Here is a 20,364-nt window from a genome sequence, read left to right on the forward strand (position 1 = left end):
CTGGTAGGCTAAACTAGGAAAACATATTTGAGGACAGGACAGGACAGGACAGCTCCTTTTAGCCCTGTCTTCCAGACAGCAAAAGCTTACACTTTCTGGTGCACCTCTGGACTCTCTAGTCCCTTCTGGAGCTCCTCAACTCTGTGGCTCTTAAAGGCATCCAGCCTTAAACCCACAACACACTGAAAAAAGAAAGAGAAGACAGAACTGTTGAGAATGATTTCCCCAAACAATCAACTGTATTGAATCCAACCATCATAGCTTAGGCACTACATAATGATGCATATTATACTTGCTTCTGTTTGCTTCTCATCTGCTGCACACCTACTCCAAAATAGGTTATGAGATTATCTATGACTGCAGCCATGTGATTAAGGGTGTAGCTGTAACAGGAATAAAAAGAGATTACAAACATGATACTCAGGAGTGGGGATACTCTAGAGCAGTACACAGAGCACCACATATCTCTAGATGCATTTCCAGACGAGCCCCCTGTGTACTCTCTGCCCTAATCCTCTCATTCACGCAGCCACAAAGCACACAAAGACACTGATTTACATAAAATTATCTCACTCCATTTTATTTAAGATTTTTCTTCTCCAGTTAGTAAAAGAAAGATGTGTCTCTCTTTATACATATGTACAAGTTCAGTTATAAAAATAGACAGCACATTCAAAGAGAAAAAAAGGCTTGGCATTTGTCTGATTCCCTCTAAATATCATATATACATGTGAATAGGAGGGGATGGGGGAAGTCTTTGTGAGTTTAATCAAACATCACCTCCCCCTCAACTATCCCCTGCAAATCTGTTTAAAAATCAATCTAACTAAGCTCAGTTCTGCTATTTTCAGGTGTGCAAATTAGAGGCAGAGCCAACAGGAAGCACTCGCTCCACACTGTAGGACGCCAGGCAAAGGATTTGGGGTTCCAAAGAAAAACAAAAATTAACAAACAAACAAAGAAGTCATCTTCTGCTGTCACAGCCCAGACCTGCAATTCAACTTGCTTCTCTCAAGGGATGAAAGTGCCCCGGCAGAACAGCCTTTTAACTCAACGTGTCAGACAGAAGAACTGCCCCACACCTCAATCTCAGTGCAATGCAGACAATGCTTACAGCAAAGCAAGGGGCCGGGGGGGGGTTGTGCATCGAGAGTGGGAAAGGAGCAACTAGAGAATGAGAACTGAGATGAGCATTGGCAGCGCTGCCTTTGATCAGCCCTGTGGGGCACGGCTACTGGTACCTGCCCACCACGGTGAACTCAACCAAGCTAGTGTGTGCGACAGCCACAGGGACGAAGGGAAAGCGCGCTGGAAGAACACTGCCAGTCCATGGATGGCCGGGATAGGAGACAATTTTTGTCCCAGGATTTGGCTGGAAGGGGGAATGGCACGGTTCTCACTCTCTCAGGACTGTTTCTGGTTTCTTCTCTTGCAGCACAGCAGGCTGCAGAACCATTCTCAGCTATGGCAGCAGCAAACTCTTCCTCAGCACTTTTCCCTCCTCTCGAGATTTGTACAAATAAAGCCTTATGCTGTTCCTAAGCTTCTAAAGAGCTCTGCACACCTCATGAGTGAGAGAAATCGTTCTGAACACAGCGTTGGTGCTGATGAGAACTCTGAAATGCAAACCAAACCACACCACTGGCTTGTTGCTTCTGCCACTGTGTGAAGCAGCGGCAGTGCTGCTGCTCTCACCGGCCCTGCAGCGCTCTCCATTTCCTGCAGCTCTGAACCTCTTCCTGACAAATGGTGCTGAAGAGAGTCTATTCCCTAGAAACCACCTGAGACACCTTCCTTTGCATTTCAGACCTTATATAAAGAGCCCAGTGGCCCAAACTAGAAGAATCCAAGATTATTTTGATCACACATCAGTTTCAGCTTAGCCCCCCCAATTACCCTCACATGTCCACTGACCAGCTGCCAGTACGGAAATGTCTCATGACTCTCCAGGATACTCCTGGGGTGCAGATACTGATTTGAGAGGACAAAACTAATGCTGGGTTCCACCTCCAGCTACAGAAGAGAAAGTGTATCGGTGTGACATCGAGCACATGCAGCTGCAGGGTATTGCATGGAGCAGCTGGATGCTTTCTTGGGAACCTTTGCCAGATGTGTCAGTAAGACACAAGCTGACCCTCTCCCCGTTACCCCAGACTCCATTCCCTCCTTCTTGCAGTGTCTGCAAAGATAAGTTTTTTTGGAATACACGTTATCAAAGTGCTCACATAAACCACCCACTCCCATTGTGCTTTGATTTTTTTCTTCACACATGTGCTGGACAGCAACGAGGCATTACTTGCATGCCTTCAACTGGCAGGGTGGTCTACTCTGAAAGCCATCGCAGTTCAGACAAGCTCTAGGGGTTCCAAACCACTACCGACCACCTGAGGTGTGGGCACCTTTGCTTGGCTTCCGAATTGGAGTTTCTGATATGAGACTGCTGGTCAGGTTTAAGCTTTTGGGGGTCCCACAGATACTGTTTCCTTTGCTCAGAGGGGAGCTCAGGGGAGAAGAGGCGCTTGAAGGTCCAAAATCTACAAGTCCAGAAGGCCGAATAATTGCTGTTTGTAGAGGGCTACTTGCAGACATGCCTAGCAAAGGAAAAGAGAATCAAATTCCGTGTCAGCATTATTCCACTGGTGGCTCTTCAACAACAAACAATATACTAACTGTCCTAAGACCACCCTGTCTCCATGATTTAGGAGAGTTTAATGTATCTTTATCCTTAAGATACAAAATATGTTGCACTTATACCCTGGGCCACCTTCAGACTGTGTAAAGCTGAAGCTCCAGCACCATCAGTTTAGCAGATTTTGGAACCTGATGCTGTAACTTCAACAAGACAGCAATGCAGGAAAGCCACAGCCATATCTATGGGATGAACACCACTATCCCATTTGTCTTGGCACCCAAAGGGGAAAAAAAATCAGAGGAACAACATAGGGTATAGTTCAAAGGGCAGACTCAACTTCTGCAGACCTAGGCTCTCAGGATCCTCTACAGCTCAGCTGGCTGTTCTCTCACACACCACCACATCACATTGTGTACTGCCTGGATCCCAGAGCACAGTAGAGGAGCCATACTAACAGTACAACACTCGTTACCTAGTTTTTAAACAGGCTGTAAAGGACAAGTCACCCAAACTCAGGCGGCTGGCGCTGCCCTGGGCAGCCTGCTGCCTCCCCTTCCCCACGTACCTTTAGAGACATTGTACCCGTAGGCTGCGTACGCCGCTGCCGAGGCTGCCGCCGCCCCCGCCTTGGCGCCTGCCATGGCAGCAGCGCTTCCTGCTATGGACTTCCGGCTCCTGCCCTTCCCAGTGCCGCCTTTGGATCCACCACCTTTAGGCCGCCCCCGGCTGCGAGCCGACTGGCCTCTCCCACTGAGAGGTGCATCTTGCATTGCAACACCTTCAGGAGAAAGGAATGCTCAACCAGTAACTGCCATGGTATTCCAGGTGACTCACACACGAACGCAGCTCCCTAACTACCTGCCATGGACATGAATACTGCTCCTACCAGCTGAGACTCTATTTACATCAGTATGGACACCATTAGCAAGCAGTGATCCCATGAAGAGAAATGGCCTATACAAAACTTCACTCTTCATTAGCCACATCTTATTAACTCCAACTACTTGTCATTAGTACAATGACTCCAATCCACAAAGAGGTGGAGGATTCCAGGTTCTAGTTTGGAAGGAAGCATTTTCATCCTTTAAGATAAAGAGGAAGTTTCTTCCATCAAAGAAACTTGCCAAGAACTATGTCTCTACTTACTTCAGTGTAGAAAACTATGGTAGTTAAAAACATTATTTAAAATTACAGCTGCTCCCATCACCCACTGCAAGCAGGCATCTGGTTACTAGCCCAACAGCACATTCAAGGAAAAGCTTAGGGATCAGTCATTGTGTAGCTGTCTGCTATTTGCTAATGGAAGGTGAGCCCTCTCTGACACAGGCACAAAGGGGAAAACTTTTTAAGAGTAACTAACACAGAAGGGACCATAAACAGATTTCCCATCAGATTAGAAGCAATTTTTCAATGAAAAAGCATTCCCCACCCCCCAAATGCGGCTAACCATGCACATACCCCTGCTATCATCTGGAAACTGTATCACTAGCCATAGGATGACAATGTTAAGCAGTAAGGCAAGGCAAAGGTACTGACCATTCATAGTATCTGACACTGAGCCAGTAATGGAAGCAGGAGAGTTTGTTGCCCTTGACTGAGGTGCTGAAGAAGCTGGATCATCCACGATCACAAGCATATCATTACTGCTCTCATCGGGAGGGATAGAGCCCATATGTAATTCACTGTTAATGGATATCTAAATGTGACAGAGAACAAAGCCATTTAGTTCTTAGGTTAGGAAAGGGAAGGGTACAAACACAGTAAGATCTTTAAAAGGTATATAATCACAAGTCATCAACTGGTACATGTTCTGCTCTCATTTTCTCTGCGAGAGACTAGCAGCATGACACACGATCTGCCCAACCACACCACACCCTCTATTTACATGCTCAGCAGCAGTAAAGAGCTCCAGGAGCTACTTAATTTCAAAAAATAGATGTGAAGTTAAGAAGCAAGAGACTGCTCTTGGTATGGAAGAAGCCACACAGTTATAAATGTGAGCATGACAAAGGCAGGACACGTAGGAAGAAAATAAGCTGGACTGCAGGCTGGAACAGAAAAATTTTAAGGGCTGAAAAGAAGAAGAGTGAGGGCATGACCTCACTAGGAAAGGGAGGCAGAGAGCAAATGATGAGGAGAATAATGGAATGTCAAATAACATGAGGAGCTGTAAGGCAGCTTATTAGCAGCTGTTTGGCTTCCAATGCATTATTTTCCTTTCCATGGTTCACCTTTAAGACATATCACTTCACAGTATCACAGTATCACTAAGGTTGGAAGAGACCTCAAAGATCATCGAGTCCAACCTGTCACCACAGACCTCATGACTTCCTCACATACTCAAAGTTCTACACTAGCTAAAATAACAGAAAGCCAGAATCCTACAAGATATAAGGCCACTGTTCAAGCACTGTCTAGTTGAAAGCAGCAGCAACTCTTACCTCACTGAATGGGCTGGGCATGGCAGAGTCTACACTAATGAAGGAGTCATCCCCATCAGCAGACAGGTTGGAGTTATCAGCTGAGGGAACAAATGGGATCACAAGATTCATGCCCTCTTTCTTTCTCTTCCCATCCAACTCATCTTCCTTCTTCTTCTGAAATAAATAAAACAATACCAAGAATGAAAAAGATGACAAAACAGAAGGGAATAAACATCCCCCCCAAAACTCAGCATCTAGAACTCAAGGAATGCCAGGTCCAGAATTTCCTAAAACAAGTTTCTGAAAGAGAAGGAACAAATCCCTTAAAGGCTCCCTCTTTTCATTTAAGTAGGGTTTGGTTTTCCCTTTCTAAACCAGCTGCAGTTAAGTAGAACTACACTTGCAGAACGACTTTGATTTCCATTACCTTCTGGAGCTGAGCTTCAAATTCTTTACCATTACAGATTTCCAATTAATGCAAAGCCTCCTTAGCTCAAAAATTCCAGATTTTCACAAAAAGTTTTAAAAACCAAACTGACCTTCTCTTATTTCACAGAAGACACGGAGCTATATGGGATGTAGCTGTGTTTGGTTCCTCATTTACCTTCCCCTTCTGTCTTTGCAGAACAAAATCTTATGTCACCATTTTATATGCCCTAGAATTGTTAGGGTTGGAAGGGACCTCAAGGATCATCTAGTTCCAACCCACCTACCAGTGGGCAGGGACACCTCACACTAGATCAGGTTGCTCAGAGCCACATCCAGCCTGGCCTTCAAAACCTCCAGGGATGAGGCTTCCACACCTCCCAGTGTCTCACCACCCGCATGATGAAGAGCTTCTTCCTAACATCCAATCTGAATCTACCCATCAGTTGATCATTTTGTTTCTTTCAGGTATAGGTCCTCAAATTGTTGCCTGTGAACTACTGTTTCCTTTTCAAGTTGCAATGATGCTACAATATAACTGTGCATTATGTATTCTGTAATATCCCTCTTCTGTGCAAGGAAGTGCCACAGACTGCTGCTCAGGGGTGAAGCCAAGAGGGCTTTACTCAGACTGCCTTGGCATCCAATGTTTCCAGCTCACATAACAGTGAGCCTACAGCTCTTGCAGCTCTGCCACTGCCACATGCAACCCCTTTGCATCAAGGTTACCTTTTCAGCATACTTTTCCCTTTTCCGTTTGCGTTCCTTCACACGATTTGTTTCCTCTTGCTGCCGCTTCTCTTCTTGACGCTGCCGCACTGTGGGAAAAGAAGTATGGAGCTGTCACCACTAGAAAGATATTTCACATCCTTTTGTGGACCTTACAAGAAATTCTAGTTCTAACAGAAGACAAGTCAGCTGCATTGGAACTAAACCACACTGAAAATGTGACTATATTAGCACTACTCAAACCCAAATAACTATGAAGTCTTACAGTCAAATTTGTCTTTCAGGCAACATAAAAGCGTGCACCTCTAGCACAGCATTTTTACTAACACTTCCTTGTCATGACCTACAGAATTCTTATCAAATTCTTGGCATTCAGGAACAATGTAATGACCCTGAATGAGTGCCACTAAAAGATTTATCACATCATTTCTCTCCTGCACAACTTCAGCTTTCAGTGACACAAATCCAGCTTGTTCTAAGGAGAGTTGGCAATACAAAAAGAGCCAGGAGACACAAGTTGTTATCAGCAATACATGTGTTTGTAAAGATAAAAACACAGACTTCACCAGCCAGTGAAGCAGAAGACAGGGAAAATGCTGCAACACAAATTTCACTCACATTTCTTCTCCAGTTCCTCATCATCCAGCAGAAGACTGACCACTTCTTTTGGCTTCAAGGTGTCAGGTTTGAAATTGCCGCCTGAAATCACCATTCGCTGGATCTAGGAGGGGTAGGGGGAAAACAACAGAGAGACAAAAAGGAAAAATCACTCAGAGCAGTCACAAACCATTCCAACTACCCTTCATTGAAAGCCAGCCAAAAAAAGATGCCAGTGCATCTGTTTAAGTCAGAATTGATTCAACTTCTCTATCACAGCAAAGCCAGTAGAAAAACATTCAGGAAGAATGTATTGACTATAAAAGTATAAAACAGGAGAAGCAATTGGGCTGGAAAGGAGAAAACTGCTACTCCCTCTTCAAAGCTGCTGATCTCCTAAAGCAGCATGTAACCCATTTTCAGCAATACATTACATTTTGTCAGAAAAAACCCCAGTGGTACTCCTGTCAGGTATAAATTCTCAGTCCCAATCTTCAGAAGTAATCTGCAGATAGGATCACACCGATTCCAGTCTTAAAAGGTACAATAGTTTTAGTCTCCTTGATGGAAAACTAGATTTCCATGTGGAGTCAGTGTCTTAATTTAAGCAATTCACTCAACCTCTATTACTGTGACTGTAATTCAAAAACAAGAGCAACAACAAAGAAGAGCTGTAACTTGGCAAAAGAGAAGCACAGCTTGAGTATGAGCCAGTTTAGATGATGTGGATCACCAGCAAAGAGACTACACTTTGTTTTCAGATTGGTATCAGGTGACTCTAGTGCAGTATCCCAGAGTAAATGGGTTAAGTTTCAGCGAGGGAAACATAAATGCATTCATCTGGAGATGCTTCAGTTGCTGCAGCATCACGATCAGCATCTAATCAAGACAAAAGCTAAACTAAAACCCCAAACAACCCCAACTACACAAAACACCTGCGTGCTGTGAACAGCACACCTATTGTGACCAAAGAAAGTGAATCTGCTTCATTTTTTCTTGCCAATGAAGTCTGATGAGGATTAAAGTTTCTACTACAATGACTGCTTGATGCTGCAGGGCACTGAGCTCTTCTGGCAACCCTCATCCCTCAAGAAATTTTCACTTCATTACCTTGCAAATTTCTTTTAGGGAGAAAAAAACCAAAACCCACCAGCTGTGATATAACAACAAGACATGAAAAGCCTGGGTAGTTTCAGTGCATCATAAGGTACCATTTTCATGAAGCCATAGTGTAAACAACCAGCTTCTTCTTAGCTCAAATAACGCAGCTGTAACCCTGCTGTGTTAGGGACGAGGATTGATCTGAACTAAGATATTCCCTTTTGACTTCGGTCTCCCTGCAGATACTTTTGTCTTTTGCCTCTTTACTCATTTTGATACGTGTTTTCTGGTATTGTTTCTGTAACTTCCTGTTCCAGCTGCCTCTGTTCCTACCTCACTCTTCTCCTTAGCCCTCTGTAAGATGCGCTCCTCAATGGTGCCTTTGCAGATCAACCGGTACACGGTGACTTGTTTTGTTTGACCCAGCCTGTGTGCCCGGTCCATGGCCTGCTGGTCTACTGTTGGGTTCCAATCACTGTCATAGAAAATGACCTGCAAAAGAATACCAGAACAGGAGGGATTCAATAAAACCTTATGTTTGGAGCACCTGGTGAATAAATAAAAATCCAGTATATATATACTGATGATCTTGAAGGTGTCTTCCAACCGGGTTTATTCTATTCTATTCTACTGATACAAAGTTCAACTATACAGCCCCCAAGGATTACTGCCCTGCTGCAGGATGCATTAACCCAGGTCTGCCCAGTCCCATGGAGTCCTTTCCACTGCCTTTTAGATTAATTCAAACTAACTGACCCACTGAAGATTTCAGCTCCCACAGAATGCCTCAAGAAACATGTTCTGGAGGCACAAAGTTCCTGTTTGCCACCACATTAAACCACCACCATGTAATTAACTACAGGCTAACACCCATTTCAGTGTTACTTACATTAAGAAAAGAAAGCCCATCAAATTAGAATTTCACATCAAAGTAATACTCCAATATTTTTGTTCTTTCAAACTTGGATAAAGTCTGTTCTAGTCTAATGCTTCTAGTGCTTTCAGTACAGAAACAGTGAAATGCCACATTTCATTCATATGACCCTGTAATTTCAACAGTACTTTGTGCACAGTAAGCATAAAACCCAACAATACTGGGGGAGAAAAATGTTAGACAACTAATCTAACAGTAAACTAAACCACAGAACCAAAAATGTTCATGCAGGAGCATGTTTGTACTTCCATCTCCATCCTCTCTGTTGAAGCAACTTCAAGTGAGAGGACTTTCATCTTCTGAGAATCCTACAGATATCTGCTTTCTTCCAGTTTCTTTGAAGTGACAGTAAGATAGGATGGGGTATCTTAAAAGAATAATAATAAAGTGTAGTAGTTTTGATTCAGAGATCTTTGGGTTTGTGTGGCTAAGGACCATAGTCTGTCCTGGGGAAAAATCTGCACACACACAAAGTACTGGGTTAGGCACACATGAACAGCAGCTTTTGAAGAGACAAATGGTTCATGTGTATCAGTATTCCTTCCCTAGTGATTAGTGGCAGCTGCTCCAGGGTGCATATCCTTGCAATGCACCTAAACCACTATACCCCTTGGGTGAGTGGGGGACACGCACACAATTTATCCTTCCTGACTAGCTGATACTCAACCACCAATGTCTTTGTACCTTGCTTCATTCTTCCCTGCACAAAGAAAAGCACAACTGATCCCTGTTCTGCAAAATTCCTTAACAGTCACACATGAAACAGCATTCCCTGTATCAAAGCATCATTTGCATCTGTAGACCCCTTCAGCCATCCAGCTCCTTTCTAGATTCTGGCACTAAAATATGTGGGGAGAAGGAAAGTATTTCCAACTATCACACAAAACTATGTACCAAGAATCCAATGCTCTACAACTTTATCATCAAGGCAATATGAAATTGCAAATCTAGGCAAAGTGAACTAGGTTATGCAATTTCATTATGCAAATGGCAGCAGCAAAAAACATTTGCCAGCATGGCTCAAGAGTGCCAACTTCCACATAGAAAGGCCAATTTTCCTACACAACAGTTTAACAACTGGGAGGCAGGAGACAATCAGCTTGGGAAAAATGGTGGCTGGAGGTATGAGGCAGGAAAAGAAGCAGAAGGGCATTCAGACTAAAAACTAAACATCACTTAAACCCATTTCTTATTATTACTTTAGCAAACTTCACCTACCGTGTCTGCAGCTGTAAGGTTAATGCCCAAGCCTCCAGCTCTTGTGCTTAACAGGAACACAAAAATATCATTCCTGCAGAGAAGAGAGATAAAAAACCCTTATTTGTGCATGATGACACAGAAGTAAATTTTCTGACCCATATGAAGTGATCAGGGCTGCTGCATTACTTGAATGCTTCAGAACATTTTGTTTTCCATGATCAAGAACAAACCTGTATGAATGAGTGAGAGAAGTTAATCTGCAAATCAGGCCTGTCAGAACACACAAACATTCAGCTTGCAATAGCATCTTATTAATCTCTATCAAAACAAACCAGGATATCTTATCTTGATCACACTGGAAATTCAGATTTCACACAGACAAAGAACAATCTGTTACTTCACAGGACTGACTGATGTTAAAAATCTTGCCCTAACAATGCTCAATTGATGAAGGAAGAAAAATAAATGTTGAAACTGTAGATACAAGTTTTGTTCTAAATTTGGTGCTTTGAACAGAACAAAAAAACTCTTGGGGGAGGTGGATTAAAAAAAATAATCCTAATATAAGGGCAAGCTGCTAAATATAGATTAGAAAAGGACAGGGGTCTGCTGGCAGAAAGAGAAGTCCCTCAGTCTGAGAATTTCTCAACTGCAGTCCCAACTGTGTTGTTGATTCAAATTATGAGCTGTTGATTCAAATTATCTCTTGTGTCCACTTCTCTTACCTGTAAAAGGAGGATAAATTGATTCATCTCACAATAGTCATATAATGATTCAGCTGTGACTAACCATAAAATGTTTCAGGGATGACATGTGGACTGTACTAATGATCAGACACCACATAAAAGCAAGAGTCATCCATTTCACTCATTTAAGCTCTTTGAAACACACTGTCTGTAAGTGAACTCCATTATTACTGGACACACACTGTCCTTCCCACCTTGGAGCATTTTCAGTTTGCACTGACTGTATGACATTTACGTTCCTTGGGATCCCTCAGACAGCATGAAAAGCAGTGACAGACCAGTTGCCTTTGGTGAACGTGGCCCTCTGGACAGAAGTTCCTAGCAGAATATAGGTGGCCATTTCACAACACACTTCAGGAAACCTCCTTGGGAGATCCACAAAGCCTAATACAGTCATACTAGCCCCAAGGGTTAGATTTGGTGGTACCAGACTTTGGGATGCTGGCTGCCAAGAGAGAGATGAAGCATCCCAATACCTGACTTGGAACAACCCTCTCAGCCTATGTGGTAGTTTAGGCTGGGTGCCTCCTGCTGCTGCCACACAAGATACACCTCTGGTGCCCCAGGTGTCCAGCCCAGTGGGTGGACACAGGAAGCTGTGTATTTCATACCCATATTGTCCTGCTCCCTCCAAATCCATCTGCAAGGTCTCACACTTCCTCTTTCTTCCCTCACCGCTTCCTGTGGGAGATGCTCCCTATCTGCTAATAGAAGGGGAGTTATCTCAAGGTGTCTTGGGCCTGGCTAGGCCTAATGCCAGGAGGAGAAGGGGGAAGGGCAATCTCAGATCTGGCTAGCTGAGATTAGCCTAACAGAGGGGGAGGAAGAAAGAGCCCTGGGGGTTTTGGGTGTACCCTCAGGTAGGGAAAAGGGGAGTGCTGGGAGACTTCTGGGTATGCTTTGGGATCTCTTTTGTCACTGTGCTTGTAGCTTCTGTAAACCACTCACTGCTTTTCCATTCAAACTTTGCATCACTTCTGCAATCCTTTTGTCTGAGTCTCGCTTTTCTGCCCCGGTGGGAGGCAAGGGAGGATCTGCCTTCCAACCCACCACAGCCTAATAAAATCCTTTATGTAACTGAGGAAAGTGGGACAGACTAGACAAGTACCTGTAACAGTGCATTAGGCCCTAGCTACACTCTGAGGAGTCAGACAAAATGGACAACAGCTGTTGAGGTTCAATGGCAGTTCAATGGCAGTGTGCACACAGAAGACAAAGACGACAGATCTATATGGAGGACAATCATGTGCTGGTGAAAACTCAAGTGGTAGCAGTGAAATCAGCATTTCTGCTGAGGTTGTGAACCTCCCTAGTGCCACTGAGGGGTTAGCAGCAGCATTTAAAAGTGTTTAACACCATATGGTCTGTGAACAGGCTGATGCAAACAAAGTAGACAGCACCAGTAAGGACTCCAAAGAGGTCAACATACTGCCCTTTGACAGCAACAGAACAAGGCCCTTTGCTTGAAAGAAGTCACTTTGCAATATCATGTTGTTTTGGTACCACACTGCCTGCACACTACTGCATACAAGATCAGTCAGGCAGCTGAATGAGCAGCATGGGACATTCCCTTCTTGACGAACTGTAGGCAGCCTGTCCTTGAATGCCCACTCATCAGATCTAATGGGTCCTTCTTGCCCTTCCTGGAGGAAGTGTGGGTGTATCACTGCTATGCACATGCTAGCACAACAAGTGTAAAAAACGAACAGGGTTTGGAATCCATATCCTTGAATGTCAAGTAGAACTATTTTCTTAGGTCTCCAACTTAAAGACACTGAAAATTCTATTCTATTCTATTCTATTCTAAAAGTTCCTGGCAAGGCTGTATCATAAAAACCAGACTGTCATTGGACCCACTCTGGTCCACAGTAGAAAGTACCAACAAACAAGAGAAATAATTATGGAAACTATGAATTTACACATGAAAAAAATAGAAGTTAAAAAAAAAGTCAAGAACTCTTAAAACCAGAAAGATTTTTAGCAGTCCAAAATCTGAGAGGACCAAAATCCACCCTGATCTGCAGGCAGCCGGGAGGAACTCAAGCCAAGCTGTCAATCTCTAGACTCTACCTTGCAGGTACAAAGCCTGTTCATACCATAGGCAGTGCCTGGCCAGGAAACCTTCTCACTCCTGCAACAATAGTGGAATGTGCACATAGGCAGTTAGTGGAACAGCCAGCTGAGAAATACTTCTGGAAATGCCATATGGGAAGGGAAGAAAGTGGACAGTGCCACAAGCTCCAGGAACAGATTATTATTCCATAGCTTTATGTTTTCAGCACCCTGCTAGGATATCCTGCAGGATAGTTTAGTCTCAGCCAGGCTTTTTTTTTCCTGGGAATATTTCTCAGAAGTAAATCATGTATAAGAGGAACTCAACTAACATTTTCATAGGAATTCTTGTTTAGACTGGCTGACCTGTATCTCAAAGGGATTTCCTGCCAAAAGGATTATTTTTCTTCAGTTGTTCTATTCATTAATAAAACCAAATTCTGTTAATTAATAAAAACAAATTTCTTCACTTCTGAGTAAAGGACCTTAGAGGAAGAAGAGTCAGGATTCCAGCAGAATATCAAAACCTGTAATGGATCTGTTTCTGACACCTAGAAATAGGGAGAAAGGTACTACATGGTCCTCTCACTCCAAGGGTTTGGCACAGGTTCTTTTCAAGTTTTATGGTGTGTTCTGAAGAGTACACCACAAGACTCATCATTGCAACACAGCCCTTTAGGTCTTTAAGCCTCATGAACCAGTGGCCTGAAGGGCTGTATATGGTTTCTTCTCCTGCCTTCAGTTGTGGTACCTTGGGACAACTAATGCAAGGACTGTTCTCTACTCTAAAATGCTGCCTTCACCCTGCAATGAAAAACAAACTCTGAACCTAACTCCTCTGAAAAAAAAAGGTGACCTTATGAGCTGATAAGTAACCTCAAGAGCTCATGTAAACGTCCAGGAAATCTTACCACGAACTCCCGTGCCAAAGTGACATCCTATCAAGCTGCATAATGATTAAAAGGATACTTAATAATCATAAATTCAATCACTATAAATAATGCACCCAGCAGAGACAAAGACATACTAAAATATATTAACTTATTATAGGATGATTGCATACTCTTCTTTCCTGATGTGCTCCTAAAACTCAGCAAAAAGGGTTAGTATGTCTTACTACTAAAAATCCCTATTTAATCACTTGTGTATTACTTTAATTACTTTCTTAATAAAACATGCTTAAATGGCTTGTTTTGCAGAAAACTAGGGCACTCTCAAAGCTCAAGCATATGCAAGATTTTCAGTCTCATCTGTACAGTATCAACTGTCAGAGCATATGAAAACCAACGAACCTCTGCTGCCTTTCTGCTGAGTTTCAGTATAAGCAATCACATCACAGTATCACAAAGGTTGGAAGAGACCTCAAAGATTGAGTCCAACCTGTCACCACAGACCTCATGACTAGACCATGGCACCAAGTGCCACATCCAATCCCCTCTTGAACACCTCCAGGGATGGTGACTCCACCACCTCCCTGGGCAGCACATTCCAAAGATGAATGACTCTCTCTGGGAAGAACTTTCTCCTCACCTCGAACCTAAACTTCCCCTGGTGCAGCTTGAGACTGTGTCCCCTTGTTCTAGTGCTGGTTGCCTGGGAGAAGAGACCAACCCCTTCCTGGCTACAACCACCCTTAAGGTAGTTGGAAAGAGCAATAAGGTCACCCCTGAGCCTCCTCTTCTCCAGGCTAAACAACCCCAGCTCCCTCAGCCTCTCCTCACAGGGCTGTGCTCAAGGCCTCTCCCCAGCCTTGTTGCCCTTCTCTGGACACGTTCAAGTGTCTCGATGTCCTTCTTAAACTGAGGGGCCCAGAACTGGACACAAGACTCAAGGTGTGGCCTAACCAATGCAGAGTCCAGGGGCACAATGACTTCCCTGCTCCTGCTGGCCACACTATTCCTAATGCAGGCCAGGATGCCGTTGGCCTTCTTGGCCACCTGGGCACACTGCTGGCTCATGTTTAGGCAGCTGTCAATCAGCACCCCCAGGTCCCTCTCTGTTTGGGAGCTCTCCAGCCACTCTGACCCCAGACTTCCACATATTTGGGTGGGAAGCAGCACAAGAGGTGGGTACACTACAATTGCTTCCAGTACTGTTTTCACAGATGACAAATTCCCAAATACAGCTGGCTGCACTATCAGCACCACTGCTGCCTGAGCAGCAAACCACCTAGAAACTGGTTTCAGATGGATGTGCTACTTTTGGTATCAGAAAACGTGATTTGAGTGCAAATTCCACATTATTCCCGTTCCATCTCTCTGTGTACACACAATTCTGCACAGAAACACCTTGCAAAATACATTACCTGTTCTGAAAGTCTGCCACCATATCCCTTCGCTCAGAAATCTTTGAGGAGCCATCCAGCCTCATGTAGGTGTGTTTCCTGTAAACCATGTATTCCTGCAAACAACAGACACCAGAGTGAAAACCCAACATGTAGCTGCTCTTGAAAACATTCAGCCTTGATTCTTCCAGAGGAAAAAAAAGGAGAAACAGAACTGCTACTTACAAAAGGAAAATAATTCATCTCTAAATGTCATCAACAAATGTGCTACAAGCAATCTTGTAATAGAAATTCAGAATTTAAAGCTACTCCATCATATTTCAGTTTTCTCATTTCACAGAAGAGATAAATGATGATGGCAGCTCAGGGCTGGGGATGCATTTGTTTCATGACAGGCAATGATATGGAAAGAGCCTTTTTCTGTAAACAAATAGGTAAATGAAATCACTAAAATAGGAAGTTTGTTTTCACAGTGTCCAAGGTTTTACTAAATCCTGAGCTTTCACTGTGTAAGCAAACCTTTCCTACCAAGCCAACTGTACTTGCTCCCTGATGGCTTTAACCATTTGACTAGTGCTTTAAAAACCTGCTGCCATACCCCAAATTCTGCCTAGGCTTTTCATCTTGCCAGCAAAGAGCCTGTCAGTCTCGATGTGTACAAGAAGACTCTGAACATTACACTGCTATGCCAGCCCACAGCTCATGCCAAGCAGCAGAACGGAAACCATTGCCTGGGACACAAATGAAATGGCACCAACCAGGAATGCTGTAGGCAAAGACTTTTCCCAGTGAGAGACATTTTGCATGCTCTGAGGTACTCAGCATTTTCTGATACCTGTGCAACTGCCAACAAACTCTGAATTACTTAGAAAGCTCTCCTGGCTATACAGATATCCATAGAGATTCTTTGGAAAGATACCCTCTGGTACTTTAACAATGGGATCCTTGGCTGACAAAATGCAACTGCTACTAGTTATGCTCATTGGATATAACCCTGGTGCTGCATCAGTCTTCTTGAGATGCTGTGACTGTACATGAAAACAAAAAGGAAACAGATGGCACTTTAGCAGCAAGAACTTTTGGTCTCATCTTGCTCCAAGCTGCAGTACTCAGCAGATACAGAACTGGTGTGAGAAGATATGGCAGCGCTTGCACTCTAATGCCACACTCAGTTTTCCTTTCCACCTGTCCTTTAGGGCTCCTCTTCATTTTTGTTCCTCACTACTGCAGGAAAGGTGAAAGAGCTGCCATACTATAAGGAACTTAGGAAAAAGACTGCTTCATGATATGGCACATGAAGGAAAAATTGGTAAACCACGTTTACAATGTGGAAAAGGTCAAAGTCATGGCCAACAGTCGACCTATACAAAATAAAGCTCAGGGTCACTGTGATAGAAGTTTAAAGCACCGGCCACATACTTCACTACACAGACACTCAAGCCCTAATTTACCATTGATTTCACAGAATCACCAAGGTTGGAAGAGACCTCAAAGATCATCGAGTCCAACCTGTCACCACAGACCTCATGACTAGACCATGGCACTAAGTGTCACATCCAATCCCCTCTTGAACACCTCCAGGGATGGTGACTCCACCACCTCCCTGGGCAGCACATTCCAATGGCTAACGACTCTCTCAGTGAAGAACTTTCTCCTCACCTCAAGCCTAAACTTTCCCAGGCAGAGCTTGAGACTGTGTCCTCTTGTTCTGGTGCTGCTTGCCTGGGAGAAGAGACCAACCCCCACCTGGCTACACCTCCCTTCAGGAAGCTGTAGAGAGCAAGAAGGTCTCCCCTGAGCCTCCTCTTCTCCAAGCTAAGCAATTCCAGCTCCCTCAGCCTCTCCTTTATTCCATTTCTGTGACAGGTTTCTGTCACCAACTAAACCCAGAGTGATACAGCTGTCCATTAGGCACCATGTGACCTTTTCCCCAGAACTGTTCAATCCTTTTTTCTATTTTCACAAAGGCCTCTTCCTTCCATTCCTTTGTTACTGTTTTTATCTGCTTTTATGATGATCCAATCTTTCAACATCTTGTTTTAGTCTCCCTTCTCCTCACTATTTAACCATCTCTTCATTAGTGCCTTCTAAACAAATAAAAAGCAAGCTTTCATTCCATTTATCCTTATCCCATACCTTAGACATTTCCAGTAAGGCACACATTATAAAAGAATAAGCTATTCTACACCTGTAATACTGTCATTCATGGGCTGTCCCCCTCCTTTCACTGCAAACTAGCTTGGTGCATTAAGGCCACACCTTGAGTCCTGTGTCCAGTTCTGGGACCCTCAGTTTAGGAAAGATGTTGAGTTGCTGGAACGTGTCCAGAGAAGGGCAACGAAGCTGGGGAGGGGTCTGGAGTACAGCCCTGTGAGGAGAGGCTGAGGGAGCTGGGGTGGCTTAGCCTGGAGAGAAGGAGGCTCAGGGGTGACCTTATTGCTATCTACAACTACCTGAAGGGAGGTTGTAGCCAGGTGGGGGTTGGTCTCTTTTCCCAGGCAACCAGCACCAGAACAAGAGGACATAGTCTCAAGCTGTGCCAGGGGAGGTTTAGGCTGGATGTTAGGAGGAAGTTCTTCATAGGAAGAGTGATTGCCCATTGGAATGGGCTGCCCAGAGAGGTGGTGGAGTCACCATCACTGCAGGTGTTTAGGAAGAGATCGAATGGGGTGCTTGGTGCCATGGTTTAGTTGATTAGATGGTGCTGGATGATAGGTTGGACTCCATCTCAGAGGTCTTTTCCAACTTGGTTAATTCCATTCTATTAATTAACTTAGTGAATAAACTCTGCTTAACAGGTTCTGGTCTGCCTCCATCCACTTCCTCTGTTCAAGAAGGACACTTCACAGCAGTGTAACAGTGCTTGTATAAAACACCTCTTTTTTGAACTGCTTCTACCTAGCACTTTTCCTAATATTAACAGCACTGCAGTTAACACTGCAATTTATACTACACTCATCAGCAGTTCAGTGCTCTGATCACTCACAGAAATGGAATACTTTTAGTCAGAAAAAGAACAAACAAACCAACAAAAAAAACCTGTGGTGGTGAAGACACTCTTTAAAGCAGTAATATATCTCGTTTCTACTGTAATTGTGGAAGGCACTCGCTGACTGCTCACTTTTTGAGTTCCCACAAGGAGTGTTGGGGTGGGGGAAGTCTCATGGGGAGGCTTTCATCTCATGGAAACACTGACACTAGATCTGCTTGAAAATTGCACCTTGTAATTTTTTTCAGTGTAACAGATCACCAACTCCCCCCCAATAAGTATTAATCTAGGGAAAATAATGAAAGTGACCCTGACAGCAGGGTATCTGTACAGGAAAGGAACAACACACAATGACTTGAGCACGGTGAGAACGCCGTTTTCTTCTGGGCTTTGATGCTGATACCTTCTCAAAAACTACAAAACTTTTCCCCTTCACATTATTTCATAGTCCACACAGAGCACTCCCACATTTTAATTAATGAACTTTGGAAGACTGTAACTAACACATTTGAGGTCACGCAGAATACAGCTTGACCCCTCATCACATGAACACCGTGTGACTCCCACTGAAATAATGGACAATCACTCTTCCATACAAGAGAAAGTGATTGCATTGAGGGAAACATCACAGTCTGGAAGCATATGAAGCAAACCTCAGCATCAAATAACAGTACTAGACTTACACTTTATTCTCTTCTGTCAAAAGAAAATAATCTTCCACTTTTTATTTCTATCTGCTGGGTTTTAACACACAAAGTTCCACCTAAACACGAGAAGAAACTTTACTTTGAGGGTGATGGAGCAGTGGCAAAAGCTGCCCAGAGAGGTTTTGGAGTCTGCTTCTCTGAAGACTTTCAAAAGCCACCTGGACAAAATCCTGTGTAACCTGCTCTGGATGAACCTGCCTTAGCAGTGGGAGTGGACTAGATGATCCCCAGAGGGCCCTTTCAACCCCCACCTTTCTGTGAGGGCTGAAGTAAGCAGCAATTCTTCATCTGAGGCTGTATCAAACAAACATGGGTTTATGACTTTGTAAACAAAGACATAAAACCAGGCTTGTGCTCTCTGCCCTACATAGACTAGGTTAGCAGGACACTCTAGCAGTTGCACTGGCACAGTCAGAATACTGTTACAAGCAGTAGGACATCTTATGTCTTTTCATATTCAAGTAGGCAGAGGGGATAGAATCAATAAGGTTGGAAGAGACCTCAAAGATCACCAAGTCCAGCCTGTCACCCAAGACCTCATGACTACTAAACCATGGCACCAAGTGCCACGTCCAATCTCCTCCTGAACACCTCCAGGGATGGTGACTCCACCACTTCCCTGGGCAGCACATTCTAACGGTTAACAATGCTCTCTGTGAAGAACTTTCTTCTCGCCTCAAGCCTAAACTTCCCCTGGCACAGCTTGAGACTGAGAAACACTAATAAACTAGAAGCAAAGGCAGCCACAGAAATGACTGAGCAGCACAAGTGGAAGCATAAATGGTATACTGGACACTGATGTTTAACTCTGAAGAAAGAGGAGGGGAAGGGAAGATATAATGGCTTATGCATGGATTTTTGGCACTTACCCGTAACCCGGGTCCTGTCCCTAGCCTACCACCTACTGTTTTTTGGTATCTCTGGGCAGGAAAAAAAAATCTACTACTATGCCAACCAAAACAATTCTGTGATTCTGTGATTTTCTTACAAACTGAATACTCGCTTGATTTTTAACTTGCTTAACTCCAGCTTCTGTTACATGGGTGGGGAGAAGGAGAAACAGAGACCTTGGTAGATGGCTTGGCTGGGTAATACAATCCAGCCAGTAAACTTGGGCATCTAAAAGGCTGACTAGCAAAATGGTGCTCCCAGGCCTTTGAAATGGAATGCTAACAGAGAAGACAGGCACACTAAACACTCAGCTTCATGGTATGATGCAGGGTGTTAACAAAGCTGCACCATGTCCAATGCTTGCCAAAGAGAGAGGCATAGGAAGCAATGCTGGGCAAAGAGCCAAAACACAGAATTGCAACCATGCAAGTTCTGTTTTTCCTCACAGCAGCAAAACCAAAATTCAGCTTGTGGTTTGTTATTGAACTATTAACTGTTGACCTTAAAATGCACTCCTGCTCATACAGGAGTCATGATGTAGGCAGCTATTGATTCAGGCTTCCCGCTTTTTCTCTTCGCTGTGTCGTGGAGAAGATATCCTGTGTCAAACACTGCTGAGGGAGCCCACAGACACCTAGGACTAATGGATGAAG

General features: G+C 43.9%; 1 protein-coding gene across 1 annotated transcript in view; it reads right to left on the reverse strand.

The window, feature by feature from the left end:
- Positions 1-573: 573 nt before the first annotated feature.
- INO80 (INO80 complex ATPase subunit) overlaps positions 574-20,364 on the reverse strand; it is an 84,765-nt gene continuing 64,974 nt past the window's right edge. The window contains exons 28-36 of the mRNA XM_054161499.1: positions 15,146-15,240; positions 10,061-10,133; positions 8,242-8,400; positions 6,829-6,931; positions 6,211-6,299; positions 5,074-5,229; positions 4,169-4,328; positions 3,198-3,410; positions 574-2,591 (exon numbers count right to left, since the gene is read on the reverse strand). Coding sequence (XP_054017474.1) covers positions 2,374-2,591; positions 3,198-3,410; positions 4,169-4,328; positions 5,074-5,229; positions 6,211-6,299; positions 6,829-6,931; positions 8,242-8,400; positions 10,061-10,133; positions 15,146-15,240 — 1,266 coding nt within the window. The 3' untranslated portion in view covers positions 574-2,373. The remainder of the gene's footprint in view (positions 2,592-3,197; positions 3,411-4,168; positions 4,329-5,073; positions 5,230-6,210; positions 6,300-6,828; positions 6,932-8,241; positions 8,401-10,060; positions 10,134-15,145; positions 15,241-20,364) is intronic.

Source organism: Dryobates pubescens, chromosome 5 (genome assembly GCF_014839835.1).
Source record: "Dryobates pubescens isolate bDryPub1 chromosome 5, bDryPub1.pri, whole genome shotgun sequence".
Classification (NCBI taxonomy): Eukaryota; Metazoa; Chordata; class Aves; order Piciformes; family Picidae; genus Dryobates; species Dryobates pubescens.